Source organism: Misgurnus anguillicaudatus, chromosome 17 (assembly GCF_027580225.2).
Source record: "Misgurnus anguillicaudatus chromosome 17, ASM2758022v2, whole genome shotgun sequence".
Classification (NCBI taxonomy): Eukaryota; Metazoa; Chordata; class Actinopteri; order Cypriniformes; family Cobitidae; genus Misgurnus; species Misgurnus anguillicaudatus.
Window position 1 is genome coordinate 15,853,792 of NC_073353.2, and position 19,830 is coordinate 15,873,621.

The 19,830-nt window shown below is 35.6% G+C and overlaps 1 protein-coding gene across 1 annotated transcript; it reads right to left on the minus strand.

The window, feature by feature from the left end:
- Positions 1-1,412: 1,412 nt before the first annotated feature.
- On the minus strand, positions 1,413-19,507 carry glb1l (galactosidase, beta 1-like). The gene is made up of 16 exons (XM_055215349.2): positions 19,263-19,507; positions 18,617-18,783; positions 18,376-18,526; positions 18,083-18,143; positions 17,911-18,005; positions 15,159-15,339; positions 13,429-13,487; positions 12,953-13,074; positions 12,768-12,808; positions 12,564-12,682; positions 3,460-3,534; positions 3,186-3,275; positions 2,934-3,047; positions 2,562-2,693; positions 2,243-2,470; positions 1,413-1,813 (listed from the first exon to the last, which is right to left on the minus strand). The coding sequence occupies exons 1-16, from the start codon at positions 19,323-19,325 to the stop codon at positions 1,610-1,612; spliced, it is 1,902 nt and encodes a 633-aa protein (XP_055071324.1). The 5' UTR covers positions 19,326-19,507; the 3' UTR covers positions 1,413-1,609.
- Positions 19,508-19,830: the final 323 nt, after the last annotated feature.

Sequence of the window (19,830 nt, forward strand, 5' to 3'; positions counted from 1 at the left end):
TAGCCCAATGATCTTAAGTCAAATGCCATGACGCTAACCTAAAATACATATTTAACATTAACTTTTATGCATTAATCACAGTTCCTTCTTAAAACTCACTGTATGTAAGTAATTATAAACACAGTCTGATTTAATATATAAGATCATCATGCCTTAAAGCACAAGTTCGGTATTTTACACTTAAAGCCCTTTTTTCAGATTGTTTGTGATGAAGTTGAACGGTTTTGACTGAAATTTGCACATATGAGAAATTTTGGGTTTTTATTGTATCACCTCCCACCTCTATAATGGCTGTATAGGTGTACAGGAACAATCCTTCCTAAAATGCATTAAACTTTAGTTTACAAAGATGTGAAAAGTACCGAGTGGTCAGGGGTGTTCAATGCTCTCACAAAAATCGCTGCAAAAGATGCATTCCAACAGGTTTTATCGTAGTTTTTGTCCAACTCCATTGACTTGTATTAGATGTGCTGTGAGGTACGGTATTACTCCGTGCCGGAACGTTGTTTGTATTCTTGCAGTTGGCAAAGGCGGATTATCGGCACCACCTGGGCTGGAGTGTCTATTATTCAAGCTCTCAGCGGAAGAATGTACGTGTGTGAGGCGTTTGGAAAAATAGGTCCACAAGTTTACAACGAATGCTAAAACACCTGTTGGAAAGCATCTTTTGCAGCGATTTTTGTGTGAGCATATCAGTGAACACCCCTGACCACTCGGTGAGTTTCACGTCTTTGTAAATGAAAGTTAAATGCATTTTAGGAAGGATTGTTCCTGTGCACCTATACAGCCATTGTATAGGAGGTGATACAATAAACACCCAAAAATTCTCGGGCCAGCATCATATGTCCAAATTTCAGTCAAAACCGCTCCACCTCACCACAAACAATCCGAAAACAGGGCTCAAGTTGTTACAGACCTGAATAAATGTATTTTCTGTAAAAAAAATTAGCATGTTTGACTTGCATAGTATTTGTTTCTCCTACTATAAAAGTCAATGGTGCTCCTGTTTGATTACAAATAGCTTCCTTTGTGTTCAGCAGAACAAACTAATTTGAGAGTGAGTAAATAACTACATAATTTTCATTTTTGGGTGAACTACCACTTTAGGATGGACAGCAGATGAACAAAATCCTTCAACATGCAGACAAAAACAACCTGTTGTAACAGTTTAAAAGTAGCCCAATTCCACTGGAAAATGACAGACTTGGCAACACTGTAAAGAAGTATGCATTTTCTGGGATGGCCTTAAAGGACGGCCCAAAGTCTCTCAAGTTAAGACCGGGATTAAAACAGTTACAATTTTACCAATTTTAATTGTCTCTCAGGGGATATAATGCATTTTACATATATATTACATCATGATGGTATGATATAAATTATATTAATCCTATTTCAAGCAGATAAACACCAAGTTCTTTGTTTCTAATATTTATTTCACATTAAAATGAGCTGCAATTTTAACATTTCCTGAGCCATCAACAGATCAGTAAACCAAGCTAAATATTGAGTAATATGACACACTGTGTTATGATGGCTTATGCAGATAATGTATACATTCTTTGAGTTGAAGAGCGAATAAGGCTTTCCAATGCATGTTTAGTGTATATGTTCACGTCTTTTGTACAGTGCGGTTCAGCTGAGGTCTGTCCATAAACAGAATCCTGCCGTGTGACGGTGCTCTTTCCAGCTCCAATACGGTGATGTTGTTTGGTTGAGTGGCACTAAGAAAAGGTCCGGGGACATATAGTGTCTGTTGGGGACCCTTTTGGGGCCAGTACCTTCCCAGATTTACACCGTTTACCCATACCTGACCCTAAAAAGACAAAAGAATTAAATATCAATTACATGTATGGTAAAACAAAATATGTCCATGACAAAAATTATGTGCCTCTTAGGGTTGAATCTGAAACTAAAAAGCTAATACTGAACAAATGCTACCACGGAAATCTTTATTCTGCAAAGCAGTCACACATTTGGTTTCCTAAACATTGTTTTACATCTTTAACATGGCCTTAAAGATATCAAGGTTATATTCTCAGAAAATGTACTTTACATTATGCGGGACGACTTTATTAAAAAATAAATAAATCACAAAACATAACTGTTGTGGGGTTTTCACAGAATGGGTGGCATTTGAAGACAGCCTTCAAACACTGTCCATTCACTTTTTCTATAAACTATTATATGAATTATTAATACAGTTGCTGTTCAATTACAGATACATTGCAATCCAGAAGCTTACTTTAGTCCATCCATTAAGTTTTACATAAGTGTCCCACGCTAGGCCTGAGGTCTTCAAGGTTCCCGAGTAGATCATTGGTCCATCTCCTGCTTCCATCTTTGGACCTGGTCGAACTTTGGAGTGATCTGCATGAAGCCAGCCATTAGCTACTGCAGTATCAATGTCAAGTGGGTAGATTAACCAATCAGTGAGCACATCATTTCCCAGGATAAGGTTGCCGAGGAGACCCTGAAAAAAATTAACCAGATATGATGCATAATTTATATTTCTTATATGTTTATTTGAATATACGCCTATTCCAAACAATGCCGTCACTTGCCTTATTATCATTGATATAGCTGCCAAAATTAACCCTGCCCATGTTCTCCACAAGAATCTCCAACTGATCTCCTTGTCGTCCAGTAACGTTCATCACCAATGTGGTGTCCCTCTCCAGGAACCCCTGATACACCTGCGTGCTTACAGACAATATCAGTTTCAGCCTGAACAAATTTGTCCGTCTTTTAAAAACAAAACAAATCTAGCTAGTCTTTTGTTGATCATCTTAGTATGATTGGCGGGTTTGTTAAGTGAATAAAAGATAAAATTATGATTTGAAAAACTGAAGTGTTTTTTTTTTATATCTGCGTTGTATGGCCATGGTGAGTTGAGAACAAATACATTGTGTGACCTTAACAAGTGGTCTGCTCACCCCATTCACAGAGACGTATGCACGGTCACGGATGCCATTGACCGGTGAGATGAGCGGAGTCGGGTCAGGAATGTTCTGCGGTAGTGTCGTCCGATAAAGCACAAAGCCATAGTACTACATAGAGTTACACACAAACACAGACCTGATTTTAACCACTGATCCAAGACCAGTTTCTCAGCCTATATCATATATATTTAAATCTTGAGCCATTTATGATCAAATGGCATTTATTCATCACATTTAGCATCTTACCTGTTTAATCTCTTCAAATGTCAAAGGATATTGAGATCGTACTGGACCTTGAGGACACAGTGTGTCCAACAGGCTGCTAATGTTGGCAACCTTTAAAAGAATAAGATTCATAAAAACATTCAGTGTACAGTATGATGGTTTACACTTATGCAAATGCTTTTATCCAAAGCAACTTTTGTGTTACTAACACAACGCTTTCCAAATGAGCTACAGGAACATTTGTATAGAAAACCATGCAAATAAACAGGGCATTTACTATGTGAACTATACATACCTTTTGTAGTGTCACAAAGCCGTAAGCTAGCTTTGGGGTGGCTGGTGGCATGGGACCAACTGGAATATCACGAAACTAAGAAACAAAAAAATATTGCGACACGAGGTTAAAATGTCCTATATAATAGTCCTTTGGTATAGTGGTATAGTATATACAGTTGTGTTCAAAATTATTCAACCCCCCAATGCTGTTAAGGGTTTTAGGGAATTTAGTGTACATTTGTAATTGTATTCAGAATGAAATCCTACAATGACTTCTTAAAGAACCATATGCAACTAAAATGACATCAATTGGTTTTGTAATATAGTAGTAAATGTTTCTTTTGTGAATTCTTCATTGACACAATTATTCAACCCCTTAAAGAACTACCACTCTGAAGAACAGAGGTTCATTGAAGTGTTTTCAATCAGGTATTGAAAACACCTGTGGATGTCAGGGAACAGCAATAAAGCCTAATAGGCACCAATTAGGCAGCTTTAAAATGACTGTGATACTCAACTCCTTCTAAGCATTTACTGGTGTGGTTACAAACATGGTGAAGTCAAAAGAATGGTCCAGGAAGACAAGAGAAGAGGTGATTAATCTTTACAGGAAGGGCAATGGCTATAAGAAGATTGCAAAGATGTTAAACATACCAAGAGACACCATAGGAAGCATCATTCGCAAATTCAAGGCAAAGAATAAGAAGAGTCGACTGCAGTATGCCAAAAGTCATGTGGACAAACCACAGAAGTTTTGGGATAGTGTTCTGTGGAAAATTAGAACTGTTTGGGCCCATGGATCAACGCTATGTTTGGAGGAGGAAAAACAAGGCCTATGAAGAAAAGAACACCTTGCCTACTGTGAAGCATGGTGGGGGGTCAATCATGCTTTGGGGCTGTTTTGCTTCTGCAGGTACAGGGAAACTTCAGCGTGTGCAAGGTACCATGAATTCTCTTCAGTAGCAGGAGATATTGGATGACAATGTGTTGCAGTCCGTCACAAACCTGAGGCTTGGGAAACGTTGGACCTTTCAACAGGACAATGATCCCAAGCATACCTCCAAATCCACTAGAGCATGGTTGCAGAAAAAAGGCTGGAACATTTTGAAGTGACCATCGCAGTCACCAGACTTAAATCCGATTGAGAACCTCTGGTGGGACTTAAAGAAAGCAGTTGCAGTGCGCAAGCCTAAGAATGTGACTGAACTGGAGGCTTTTGCCCATGATGAATGGGCGAAGATACCCGTAGATCGCTGCAAGACACTTGTGTCAAGCTATGCTTCACGTTTAAAAGCTGTTTTAACTGTAAAAGGATGTTGTACTAAGTACTAAGATTGAATGTCACTTGGGGGTTGAATAAAACTGATAATGATGTGAGCACAGAAAAGACATTTGTGGTTATTTCATTATAAATGTTATGTTATATTTGTCTGACCTACACGTGCCTCTTTGATGTAATTGTAAGCAGGATGACTGAATGATCAAAATCAATGTCAAACCGGCCAAAACAATCAATTTCAGTTGGGGTTGAATAATTTTGAACACAACTGTATTAATGTACAGTAAAAGGAATATTCCATTTTCTTGAAAGAAGGATCCAGATGATTTGCTCACCACCATGTCATCCGGGATCTTGGTGTCTTTCTTTGTTCGGTCGAGGGGAAGTTATGTTTTTTAAGGAAAACATTGCAGGATTTTTCTTATTTTAATGGACTTTAATAGACACCAACAATTAATACTTAACTCAACACTTAACAGTTTTTTTCAACGGAGTTTCAAAGGACTATAAACGATCCCAAACGAGGCATAAGGGTATTATCTAGCAAAACGATTGTATTTTTTGACAATAAAAATAACATATAACCTTTTAAAGCACAACTTCTCGTCTAAATCCGGTCGTGATGCGCTAGCGTGACCCCACGTAATACGTCATCACGTCAAGAGGTCACAGAGGATTGTAAGAGCTGAATGGTGGTGCCAAACCCTGACAAAAGGTATTTCCTGAAGCCAGCAACAAATGGCTGAATCCACAGGAAACCGCTTCCTAATTCCTTGTTGAATTATCATCTGAAACCCTCCACAAAGAATTCACATCTACCCCGAAACCTTCCTCAAAGAATTCACATCTACCCCCCAAGACAGTTACCCCATGGTGTGGGACAGAGTCACACCCGACCCCACTTTCTTGTCCCCCTCTCCTCATGTTTTAGAAAAGCAATACATTCTACATGTACAAAGAATGTGAAACTGGTTTTGTTTGGTGTTATATGAAGTGATTTTAATGCAAGTGGTACATTTGGGTTTGTTAATATGACAACAGGATTCAATGTTAATCTGTGACAATAAATAAGTAAACTTAACCTAATGTTGGGAGACAACTCCTAACTTAGACATGTTGACCCATCACCCACTGTATGTATATTAGGCTACACCCCTGATTTTACAACAACCAATCAATACCAAACTCCTATATGCTTTGTTCTCTGGTTATTTAAGGAGATGTGTAGAAGATTTAGGCGGGACTTTCAATATCTAGAAATGCACCCCATGATGCTGTATCTTTGATATAGCATCATGTATTTTTATTTTATTTTGAGGAATCTGTAACCAGATCTTCATCTCCTTACCAGGTATGCAATGGTTTTCGTTTGTTTTGTATTTGAATTGGAATGTAAATTGGCTTCTGAATTATGTTTTTCCTTACCTGGTTAATAAATTGTTATGTTTGATTTTATTCTGTGTTGCTCGGTAAATGTTGACACTGCAAGTAATACCGTTGTATCCGTAGTTACCGTAAGGACAGAAATCAGGCTAGGATCGGCCCAAATCCCAGTTAGATAGTGAATAATACATCAGCTGAGGATTTGTGAGATACGACTAGCAAACTGGCGTTAGTTTAAGTGTACTTAGAAGCGTGGAGGCTGTGTTTCCGTTTAGAGTAACATCTCTGATTACTCTAAATAGGGTAAGTCTCAACCTCTGTTTATTTCAATATTATTCTATTCATTCATTGTGATTAGAAATAATTATTGTAATAATTAAGTGTCACCTCTAAGGGGACTAAATAAAGTATGTTTAAAGTTGAGCACGCAGAGAGCCGCCGCTTAAGCGTATAGTCCAACCTCTGGCAGCGACCAACACTGATTCGCTTATGACCGTTGACCAGTATATTAATTATGAGGCCCGTACTAGGATCATGTGCGACTATGAGAACCGAATGAACGAGTGTAATACCAGAGCTTTATCAGAATAAATAAACAAACATCCATCTAAATTCTGTAAGTTTTAAAAGTAATAATCAATCCAATTTGTAATATAATATAAACTAAATCTTTATCTTTGGAGTCAGATAAGAGATAATAATACAAAATTACATAAATGCCAAAACGTCACCTGCAAGCGCCGGAAAAGACCGAACGCGCTATTACCCTTCGTTTGGATTCCGTCGTTGGGCCAAACGGATGGATGGGGCCATATTTGGACTCCTTAAAAAGTGGTGATTCCCGAGACGTGATATTCAACCAGTGAGAAACCTCATCAAAATGCGATTGATGCGATCCCTGGAGAATAAGAGTCTTTTCATGGAGCTAAAGGTTTGAACTTCTTCTATTTCTTCAGCTGATGTGGTAAGTCAATCTTTTCTTTGCCTTTTAAAAATGTTGAAGGGAATGTTTTAAACATCCCACATTTATGAAATAGGTTGTAAATATACCTAATGTTAGACCGGAGAACAAATCCGGTGGGGCTTAAAAGTTAAATGAAACCACATTATTAGGAAAATACTGTGTAATGCTAATGGAGAATGAATTGCGTTGCTCTGTTAAGATCTTTTGTTTACGTGCCTACGGAAAACAAAAGATCGTCTCACATTGGAGTTAAACCATCCAAAATTTGTTCTGATTCTCAAACAAGGAAAACATCTAGAATCTAAATTTAAATCACCAAATTCTACACAATTGTTTTTGTTGTGACAGCAAATGCACAACATAGAAAAGATAGTTAACAAACTTTAACAATTAAACAATGATGTTGGATGATTTAAACTACAATGCAATGAATGTGTTTGCATGTGAAAGGAGGACTTGGACAATTGAAATGTGAGAAGCACACAGATAGTAAGGTTTTTAAATGCTGCAAACACCAGTGTACAATCTATATTTGATGAATTAAGGTAATATTGTAATCAAGCTGGAGAATGAAGGAAATGTATGAATGATTGAAGGCAGCGTTGTTGGATTTAAAAATCCCCAACGCATAGAGAAATGTAACTGAATGGTGGACATTAAGCAAGTAAGGAGATGATTTAAAACTAGTAAAGATTGCTTGTTGTGAGTGAGTCTTCTAAAAGATCACTTTGGATTGAATGAGGATAGAATGGAATCAGTAAGTCATATTACAATTACAAACTTCTAATTCAATGTAGTATTTCTCCATTGATGAGATACAATTAAGCAAAACCTAAAATTGTTGCAGGAAAATATAATGTTGTCCCAGGCCAACACAAATGGTCTTATCTCTCACTGTGAGACACCCAACTGAGATGAAAGGGCTTACCCCCCACTCAGATAACGGGCTATCCATTGTTCCCAAGAGAGAACATTTTTTTAAGAGAGACATTGTCTGTAACCATATTTTCCTTCTGTTAATCAATCTCAGTGTTCTTTAAGAACTTGATAAACACCAGGACTGTTAAAAGTTCTTGGTTTAGTCTTTCCCTATGAGTCTGTGAATATTGTTTAAAGACAGTTTTATACAGCTTTATAGAGATGTGAAAGGCCACACAATTCTTAGTCTTGAAACTGTTGTAGGAATACGTTAGCATGAACCAATAAACGTCTGTGCCTCACACCAGTCTGTCCAGGGCTGACACCTTTTCACATTCAAATACATTGATACAGTAACATCTTGCAAATTACAAACACCAGCCTGGTGTTCCTTAAAAGAGATCAGTAATGAAAGTATTTTTAATTTATACTATTTTAATGTAATATAATCTATATTGTGATCAAGTTGCAATATACATTATATTATAATGGCCAAACAGGCCTCAGATGGTAAAATGTGGTGCATTAAATGTACTATGGAATAACTTGCACAGGCCAAACCCACAGAATTGGTCCACTATGCAGTGTCAAAAGGGCGGAATGTGCTGTCACATGTTGCCATGTTTTAACACTTAAATATTACATGACACTTGTGATAGTAAACCAAACCCATTTAACTGGAAATCACTAACCCAATTTTAATCCAATACAGATTGGGCACATGCTTGTGTGGCTTAACAGCCAGTTAGCATGTGTTTAACATTCTCATTGCAGTGATCCGTTTACATTTTCTGATTTGTAATTGATCGTAAGGCATTGATATTTCTATAGAACACATTCTAGTTGTTTGTTTCGTATGTGTTTCTATGTTGAAGGATTTGTCTCCTATGTGGTAAACTCTGCTATTCCTTGTATAGCTGCAGTCAGACCCTAAAGAGGAGCACAAAAATGCCATGTGGCTACAATGTGTTAATTGCATTAATGAAAATGTTTTACCTCACAACAGGATCCAGTAGCACTTTTACCATGTTTCCTAACTAAAAACACTGGTGTTGGAAGACTTATTGAGCCAGATTACAACCTCATACCGATAATATCGAACTGGCTCCCTGTTTTAACAACAGGACTAAATTTGCATCACAATTTATCCTCCTCACCTTTGTTGCAGCATGGTATTCACACATAGCCTCAGTTAAATTAAATCGCATAGCAAACACTCACTTACCAAGAATTAGTCATTATTTCAAACTGTCTGAATTTAAGCATCTGTTTTGGGTTTTCTTTTCAGAAGTTTGATCAGTTTAATGTCTACTGAAATCTTGATAAAGAGCAATTTTCTAAGTTTAATACTATTATTTTTGACATTTGATTTGCTCTGTATGTAAGACATTTAAAACTATCATGTTTATCACCACGCACCACACAACATATTCCAAACTGAACACTACACTTAAAACCAACATTCTCCTGTTACACCAACAGAGCCATCTAATCTAACACACATGCTAAAGTGATATCATTCGCACCCATATTAGCAATGAGATGCATTACCAAATTTTACTTTAACATGTTCTGTTATTTTTTTTTTACATGCATATCTGAATGTTATTTAACACTTTCTGGTTTTTATTTTCTTTATTTTCACATGACCAAATACATGCATACCTGAATGTTAATACCTGAAGGTTATTTTTACATTTTCTGGGTTTTATTTTTATACAATCTATAATATGCATACCTGAAGATCATTTTAACAATTTCTGGGTTTTGTTTCCATATAATCTATAATATGCATATTTGAAGGTTATTTTAACACTTTCTTGGTTTTATTTTCATACAATCTGTAACATGCATACCTCAAGGTTATTTTAACATTTCATTTTCTGGGTTTTATTTTTATAATATGCATACCTCAATGTGATGTTTTTATTGCTTTAACCTGATCTTTTGCATCCTCTCCTTTAATATCCAGAGACCAAGTACCTTTGAATTCAGCTAAACTCCAAGTACAACAGTGGGAAAGAATGATGGTAATTTTATAGATCAGAGGTATTCGACCCTATCGTACCACTTGCCCATTTTCACATCAAGTTATCATGTGTAATGTTTTATTTTATTTTATTTATGGTTTGCCCTAACTATCATGTTATAGTGTTACCAAGCCTATTGATATTGGTCAGTGTTCAATCAATGAATGGTCCTTAAGGTGTGCAGGTGTTTCACACAGTGATGTATTGTCAATGTCAATACCCCCACCCGACGACGTCTGAATTCACCGTTCAGAGGTGACAACTTTCTTCAAAGAGACAGAACGTCTAAGAACAGGTGGTTTCCGTGAAAGAATGGGACATTCATCGAACGAAGCACACAGGCCTTGGTTGACACACTGAACTTGAACACTACGAACACTACAGGGATTGGACACCACCGAGATGTATGTTGATCTCATCGGGACTGTTATGTCTCTCCGACTTGATCAAAATGGGCGGAGCTGTAAGAGCTGAATGGTGGTGCCAAACCCTGACAAAAGGTATTTCCTGAAGCCAGCAACAAATGGCTGAATCCACAGGAAACCGCTTCCTAATTCCTTGTTGAATTATCATCTGAAACCCTCCACAAAGAATTCACATCTACCCCGAAACCTTCCTCAAAGAATTCACATCTACCCCCCAAGACAGTTACCCCATGGTGTGGGACAGAGTCACACCCGACCACACTTTCTTGTCCCCCTCTCCTCATGTTTTATAAAAGCAATATATTCTACATGTACAAAGAATGTGAAACTGGTTTTGTTTGGTGTTATATGAAGTGTTTTTAATGCAAGTGGTACATTTGGGTTTGTTAATATGACAACAGGATTCAATGTTAATCTGTGACAATAAATAAGTAAACTTAACCTAATGTTGGGAGACAACTCCTAACTTAGACATGTTGACCCATCACCCACTGTATGTATATTAGGCTACACCCCTGATTTTACAACAACCAATCAATACCAAACTCCTATATGCTTTGTTCTCTGGTTATTTAAGGAGATGTGTAGAAGACTTAGGCGGGACTTTCAATATCTAGAAATGCACCCCATGATGCTGTATCTTTGATATAGCATCATGTATTTTTATTTTATTTTGAGGAATCTGTAACCAGATCTTCATCTCCTCACCAGGTATGCAATGGTTTTTCGTTTGTTTTGTATTTGAATTGGAATGTAAATTGGCTTCTGAATTATGTTTTTCCTTACCTGGTTAATAAATTGTTATGTTTGATTTTATTCTGTGTTGCTCGGTAAATGTTGACACTGCAAGTAATACCGTTGTATCCGTAGTTACCGTAAGGACAGAAATCAGGCTAGGATCGGCCCAAATCCCAGTTAGATAGTGAATAATACATCAGCTGAGGATTTGTGAGATACGACTAGCAAACTGGCGTTAGTTTAAGTGTACTTAGAAGCGTGGAGGCTGTGTTTCCGTTTAGAGTAACATCTCTGATTACTCTAAATAGGGTAAGTCTCAACCTCTGTTTATTTCAATATTATTCTATTCATTCATTGTGATTAGAAATAATTATTGTAATAATTAAGTGTCACCTCTAAGGGGACTAAATAAAGTATGTTTAAAGTTGAGCACGCAGAGAGCCGCCGCTTAAGCGTATAGTCCAACCTCTGGCAGCGACCAACACTGATTCGCTTATGACCGTTGACCAGTATATTAATTATGAGGCCCGTACTAGGATCATGTGCGACTATGAGAACCGAATGAACGAGTGTAATACCAGAGCTTTATCAGAATAAATAAACAAACATCCATCTAAATTCTGTAAGTTTTAAAAGTAATAATCAATCCAATTTGTAATATAATATAAACTAAATCTTTATCTTTGGAGTCAGATAAGAGATAATAATACAAAATTACATAAATGCCAAAACGTCACCTGCAAGCGCCGGAAAAGACCGAACGCGCTATTACCCTTCGTTTGGATTCCGTCGTTGGGCCAAACGGATGGATGGGGCCATATTTGGACTCCTTACAGGATGAACGCGAAACTCCGCCTCTGTGTTTACAAGTGTTGAGAAAGAGGACTGTTCCTAGGTTGTTGTATGTCAACTGATACTAATTAATGTCTTTGTGTCAGTTTATTGTTTACAATGGTCCGCAAATGTGCGTTTTATATATGTTACACGTGACCTCCCTACGTCACTACGCATTTACGTTAGGTCGCGCTGGACCGGATCTAGACGAAACGTTGTGGTTTAAAAGAGCATATTTTTCATTTTTCTTGTCAAAAATGACAATCGTTTTGCTAGATAAGACCCTTATGCCTCGTTTGAGATTGTTTATAGTCCTTTGAAACTCCGTTGAAAAAAACTGTTAAGTGTTGAGTTAAATATTAATTGTTGTTGTCTATTAACGTCCATTAAAATGGGAAAAATCCTGCAATGTTTTCTTTAAAAAACATAATTTCTTCTCGACTGAACAAAGAAAGACATCAACATTTTGGATGACATGGTGGTGAATAAATTATCTGGATTTTTTTTTAAAGAAAATGGAATATTCCTTTAAGAATGTACTGTCTTTCTTACAATTGTAATAACGTCTCTTATGGCAAGCAGTTTGTCCGTGGGATCTCCTGCTTCTGATAATGGGGCATTATAATCATAACTGGTCACCACAGACCGGAATCTGGTATCATAGTCGGCTCCTACGAATGATAAAATTAGTCACACATTAAGATAACTTCAGCACTAAATTTTTATGACCGATATGCATGGATATAGCAAATATACCATTCCAGTAGCCAAAGTTGGTTCCTCCCTCAAACATGTACCTGAGATTAGAAAGAAACTGTTGGTATTTATTATTTACAGTTTACACAATTTAAATACAATTCAAGACAATGTGATACGCTGAGTTTAAGCACAAACATATCTTATAGGATTTCATGAATTATGCTATGGAAAATATTACATACATGTTGACACTGGCACCCATAGCCAACATTTCTCCCAGCATTTTGCTGACTTTCTCAGTCTCCACATAAGCATGGCTTTCTCCCCAGTGATCCAACCAACCTGTATAAAACTCAGAATTCACCTGAAATATATAATGACACATGAATCAGAATCTGTAGATTGGGGAATAGAAAACAAGTTAAGCAAGTAAATAAAATGCTTATACACTCTAAAAACCAACGGTGCTATATAGCACTAAAAGTGATTCTTGGCTCGTAATCATAGGGGAATCATTTTAGTGCTTTATAGCACATATGAAGAACTATACGGGGGTCATATAGCACCACATATGGTTCTACATAGCACAATATGGTTCTACACAGGTACTACATAGGTGCTAAAATGGTTCCTCTATGATTACGAGCCAAGAACCACTTTTAGTGCTATATAGCACCGTTGGTTTTTAGAGTAATTGCGTGTTTATGATATTTCTTACCAGTGGACCTTTGGGTTCAAATCTTCTCTGTCGATTAAAGGCTGTAGTGATATTGGTGTCTGAGAGGGAAGAAAGATTGTAGTATGAATAAGTGGACTTTCTATGACTTACCCATATACCATGGCAAGCTTGGGTACTTCACTATAGCCATAAAAAGACAAAGGTAAAATTTGTACAACATTGTTTTATATTCAACACAGATTGTGTGTGTATTTTTTTTAGTGTCTGACAACTGATATAGGCTACAGATATTTTTTAAATAATTATTTTGTATTATGCTTTTCTTACGCAATCATTACAATTTTATTTTTATTTTCTTGTACAACTAAATAAACAGAATAGCAATATTCTATACTAGAATTATTATTATTCCACAGGACTGTTGAATGCTTCATTCTGATTGGCTGACAAACGTTTTAAGGGTGTGCATTATTTTTTTAGTAAACGCACATCTATAAAGGTGTTCCAGGTCTGTCAACCACATCACAGTTAAATATTACTACGCCAAGTTTAAATGAAAAAAAAAAGATTTATTTCATCAAAACAAATAAAGCATAAATATATGTGTGTAATAATAAATAAATTATTTTAAAAATGAAATGTATACAAAATGTTGTGGATTTTCCAGATGTAATAATGGATGCAGTAGAGAGATAAATAAACTAATGTGTTGTTTTATTACAAAATTTTATTTAGACATGGGGGTTAAGGAGATTCCCCCTTTCATATTTAAAGCGCATTGAGTGCTTCAGAAAAGCGCTATATAAATGTAATAAATTATTATTATTATTAAACACAATACTGGCTCAGCCTGATTTAGGCTAACTTTCCCAACCCCCTATTCCTATTATTTTAGTTTCATTGCATGAGTCGGGTCAGGAACGTTCCGCGGTAGTGTCGTCCGATAAAGCCATAGTACTACATAGAGTGAAACACAAACACAGACCGGATTTTAACCACCAGTTTCACAGCCTAAATCAAATCTTGCAACGCACACATTTCCTGTTTTTAACACCTTTTAAAACCCACACTCTTAGAAAGGATTTACACATCTTTGTGCATTAAGCTTTTAACACATTATGTGTAATTTTAACACATTATGTGTCATTTTGTGTTGATTTTGTGTTACAATATAACACAAGTTGTGTTAAAAGTAACTCAAAATGTGTTGTTTTAATAATAACAGAGATGGGTGCAAATGCGTTGTCCCAGAATCAACAATAATGTGTTGTTTTTAACACATTTGTTCTAAGAGTGCAGACTCAATGTTTTCCATAGCATCAGGTACTAATTCTGCGTCTGTCACATTTGCTAATTTGAGCTGACCATTGTCTGGTTTTTGTTTCAACCTTTTAGTTTAGCAATTAGGTTTGCTTTGTATTGGTCCATCATCAATTATTCCTTACTTGTTCATTATTAACAACAATTGTTAATACATACTTGTTGTTTAATTCATCTTTGTTTTGTGCTGACTATTAATCATAAATGCCATGTGAATGAAAATTATGTAAAAAGAGATATTTCAATATTATTAAGTCAAGTTACTGTAGCTATGAGCACATTTGTTTCCATTGTTTTCAACAAACAGTAGCATACTGCCATTGTTGGGTATTGTTCTGATTAAATAGAAAACTGTAAATATAAGTCTGGTCAAACTGTTGGGCTTGATAGTTCATCCATCACTCCAGGCCCCAAATTAATGAATCACAAATGACTGCTGATGGCATTACCTGTGCCAAAGTCTATAGTTGCATACAGGCCGTCGAGTGTACCACATTTCATCTCTTTGTCTGTGTTTCCATCTGTAGTAAAGAGGACAACGTCTTCCCCCAGGACCAGACGGAAGAGAGTGTGAAGGTACCGCATGTAGTTATAATCACAAGCAAAGTAGCTGCCATATTCATTCTCTACCTGAGAGAGAGAATACAAAATATAGACTTGAGCACTCTGCCTAAGCACTGTTTACATGACCAACACAAAATACACAAAAATACTGTTCATGTACAAACAATGTAGACCTGTCTAAACTAATTCATGTTTGGTATTGAGCTCTCAGTTTTACCAAATAGAGTTAGTTTCTCTACTGTACAATTCTTTATAATGAATGGTCATTATTAGGGATGCACCCATGATCGGTATCAGCAGATTAAAGCATTTTTTCTTAATATCGGACATCGGCTGATTGTTTACACCTTAAAAAGTGAAAGTTGGATCTACTTAAAAAATATATTTTTTTATTGGAAACACTTAAAAAAAAAAGGTTTTGTCAACTTTTTCACTTTAAGTGAGAATTAGTGTCATTTTTTAAAATAATTTTGGTAACAACTCAACTACCAAGGAGGATTAGGGCCAAGCTAAAAAAAGTTGTAATATAACAAGTAGAGCCCGACCGATATATCGGCAGGCCGATATTATCGGCCGATATTAGGCATTTTCCAAACTATCAATATTGGCATTCATAATGGCCGATAAATGAAGATTTAAAAAAAAAACAGACGAAACAGCCTTCAACCATGTCATGAGTGTTGCCGTTGTATAGTTTGTCCACCAGAGGGCACTCTAGACCCTCCCGGTTGGCAACACTCGTGTGTAACGCGTCACACATCCTGCAACCTGCTGATCCAGCCAGATTCGGGCAGAGAGAACAACGGTTAAGTGAGTTCATGGTGAGTTGGTCACAAGTTTCTTTTTAAAATGCATTATCATATTATAAAAAAACCTCATAAATAACTACAAATAACTAATGTTAGGCAAATCTGTTAATGTTTTGTTGCGCGTTTCTGAAATAATAAAAAAATCGGCCGATATATCGGAGTATCTGATTTTCAAACCAACAAACATTTGTATCAGTATCAGCCTTCAAAATCCTTTATCGGTCGGGCTCTAATAACGAGAATAAAGTCGTAATATAACAAGAATAAAGTCGTAATATAATGAGAATAAAGTCGTAATATAAGGAGAATAAAGTCGCAAAATAATGAAAATAAAGTCGCAATATAATGAAAAAAAGTTGCAATATAACGATAATAAAGTCGTAATATAACGAGAATAAAGTCTTGATATAACGAGAATAAAGTCATAATGTAACGAGAATAAAGTCATAATATAACGAGAATAAAGTGGCAATATAACGAGAATAAAGTCGCAATTTAACGAGAATAAAGTCGCAATATAATGAAAATAAAGTCGCAATATAACGAGAATAAAGTCATAATATAACGAGAATAAAGTCATAATATAACGAGAATAAAGTGGCAATATAACGAGAATAAAGTCGCAATTTAACGAGAATAAAGTCGCAATATAATGAAAATAAAGTCGCAATATAACGAGAATAAAATCATAATATAACGAGAATAAATTCATAATATAACGAGAATAAAGTGGCAATATAACGAGAATAAAGTCGCAATTTAACGAGAATAAAGTCGCAATATAATGAAAATAAAGTCGCAATATAACGAGAATAAAATCATAATATAACGAGAATAAATTCACAATATAACGATAACAAAGTCGCAATATTACGAGAATAAAGTCGCAATATAATGAGAATAAAGTCATAATATAATGAGAATAAAGTCGCAATATAATGAGAATAAAGTCGCAATATAACGAGAATAAAGTCATAATATAACAAGAATAAAGTTGCAATATAATGAGAATAAAGTCATAATATAACAAGAATAAAGACACAATATAACGAGAATAAAGTCATAATATAACAAGAATAAAGTCGCAATATAACAAGAATAAAGTCGTAATATAACGAGAAAAAAGACACAATATAACAAGAATAAAGTCGTAATATAAAGAGAAAAAAGTGGTAATATATTGAAAATAAAGTCGCACTATAACGAAAATAATGACGTAAAATATCTAGGAAAAAGTGTTAATTTTTTAACTTTTTTTCTTGAAAAACAACGAGTTAAGTCTCACATTATATTGACTTTAATCTCGAGATGGTATAATTTTTTTATTTTAGCTTGGTCCTACTCCTCCTTGGTACAAAACAATTAAATTTTTTAGGTGTTACCAATTGAAGTAATTTTTAAGATAATCCAAATTTCACTTTTACAGTGTATAATTAGGGCAGATTATATCCTGGCAATCAAAAGTTGCGGGAAAACACATCAGAACTCATGTTTTGTGGTTATTATAAACTGTTAATTCAGTATTATTAGAGGCCAAGCACAAAGTTGTGTAGACACCTACATTTATGTTTTAGTTATGTTTTAGTTTTCATATACTGTAGTTTTTTGATTATTCTTATTGTTTTTTATTATTATGTTTCTTCTTTGCAAGCTTGATTTCCACCCTTTTTAGATTTAGGCAAAACATACTTTTTCAAAGTCTTCCCCCAAATTTGGGTTACATGACCCTCAGAGCTCATTACCAAAAGATTACAGATTCAAATCCAATGAACAGCTCCGGGGACTTTTCAGTTTTTTTGTAAGACTGTTTTCTTGATACTAACTATACCTGTACACTAATAATATTTCCTCCATTCTGATAAAGCCACGGTTTCATCTTAGTGAGCAGGACTTCCAACCAGCTACTCGCTGCCTGCAAGTACTCTGAAAGACACAAACACTACAATTAATAACATACTCGACCCTATGTGATGTCATGTCTCATGCAGAACAACACGTACCTGTGTCAGCTGAACGGAGGATAATGTTCGGTTTTTGTAGCAACCATGCAGGCAAACCACCCTGTTGGACACAAAACTGACAATTTAGACCTTTACATAAATAACAATCATTAAATGCCTGTCTTTCGTGATTCAAAAGTACATATTGAATAACATAACTGCACAACATATTCTGTGTTTTGATAAATAACTACAATTATGGATGACATTATTGTTAAAAACATTTTTTGAATCATACTGATAAACACAAACCTCAGATTTCACAAAGATTCAAAACAGGAAACCACACTCACCATTTCCCATTCTGCGCAGATGTACGGCCCTGGACGCAAGATGACTAACAGCCCTGTTTGGTTTGCCAGCTTTAAGAAGTACTCCAGATCTCTGTCTCCTGCAAAGTTAAACACCCCCTGCACGGTCTCATGGAAATTCCACGGCACATATCTTCAGGAAAAGAATTGAAAGATGTTGTATATTTATATGACTGGTAACAAAAAGGTTTATATACAGTATGTGATGAAAAGTTTCACTTACACCTGAATAGCATTAAGTCCAGTCATGTACATCTTAAGCAGCCTGTCCTTCCAGTAATCCCGAGGGATGCGGGAATAGTGGATGCTTCCTGAGATGTACTGGAATGGTTTTCCATCCTTTCGGAAGCAGTTGTTTTCATAGTCAATAGAAAATGAGCGTGAATCTGCCTTAAAATAGAGAAGTTGTGTATGTGACTTAGTTAAAGTACAATTATATAACATTCTTTAAACAAGATATATTTACTTAGGAAGTAAAATACAAGATTTACTATTAGGGAAATCTAACAAAATTATGTGAATAAGGAAATCTGTGTAAGGTGTAACATCGGGGTTTACCACACCTGGATTTACATGAATTTTAATGACTTTGTTAGTAGCCTACAATTTTTTTTTTAAAGTAGTTCTCACAAGCAATTTCTAGCAGATAAAATATTTTAAAAATAACGTTTTATTTTTACAAATGTCTATAGCCTTTTAAAAATGTATTTCCTCATGCCATTTCCCTCAGACTCGTGAATATCACAATGTTTTCACAATGTTTAAAACTTTGGCTTTGTGTCTAATAACACATGACAGCTGACCTACTGTGCCTAACTGTTCACACTATGTAAAGATAACAGACATTACACTCTGAAGCAGATACTTACCAGCACAGACAATACTGGCAGATAACACAAGCCTAATAAAACGAAAGTAATGTGTGACTTCATCTTTAAATCAAACACAGACGCAGTAAAACTCTTTCGCGTGGCGTCATTATACAAGCGCGTGACTATAACGTAAGAAATAACTGTTCAATGAATAGCTGTCATTTAGTTCAGTAAGTTAGACCTGCAGCTTTTCCTCTTTTTGAAAATAAGGATCATGTGATTTAGTCTCTTTAATGTTAAACTGGGTCCTAAAGTCCGTCTTATCATTGGTTATACACCATCACCCTAGTTTTAAAAAACATAATTAATTACCCATTAAAAAGATAAAGGTACACAGTCAATATTTCCTCATGAAGTTATGAATATTCCGATTCACTATAGATCACGTGCAGTAGTGAACGTGTGACCGCGTAGGCTATACTGTAAGTACACTGATTTTTATTCCGCCAACAAAATCACAGAAACAGTCCTCCATCTCTTATTTTATTGTTTAAAATATTATTTTAATTCTTATTTTTATTATTATTTTTTACTTTTGATTGTATTTTTGTGAATCACCTTAAGT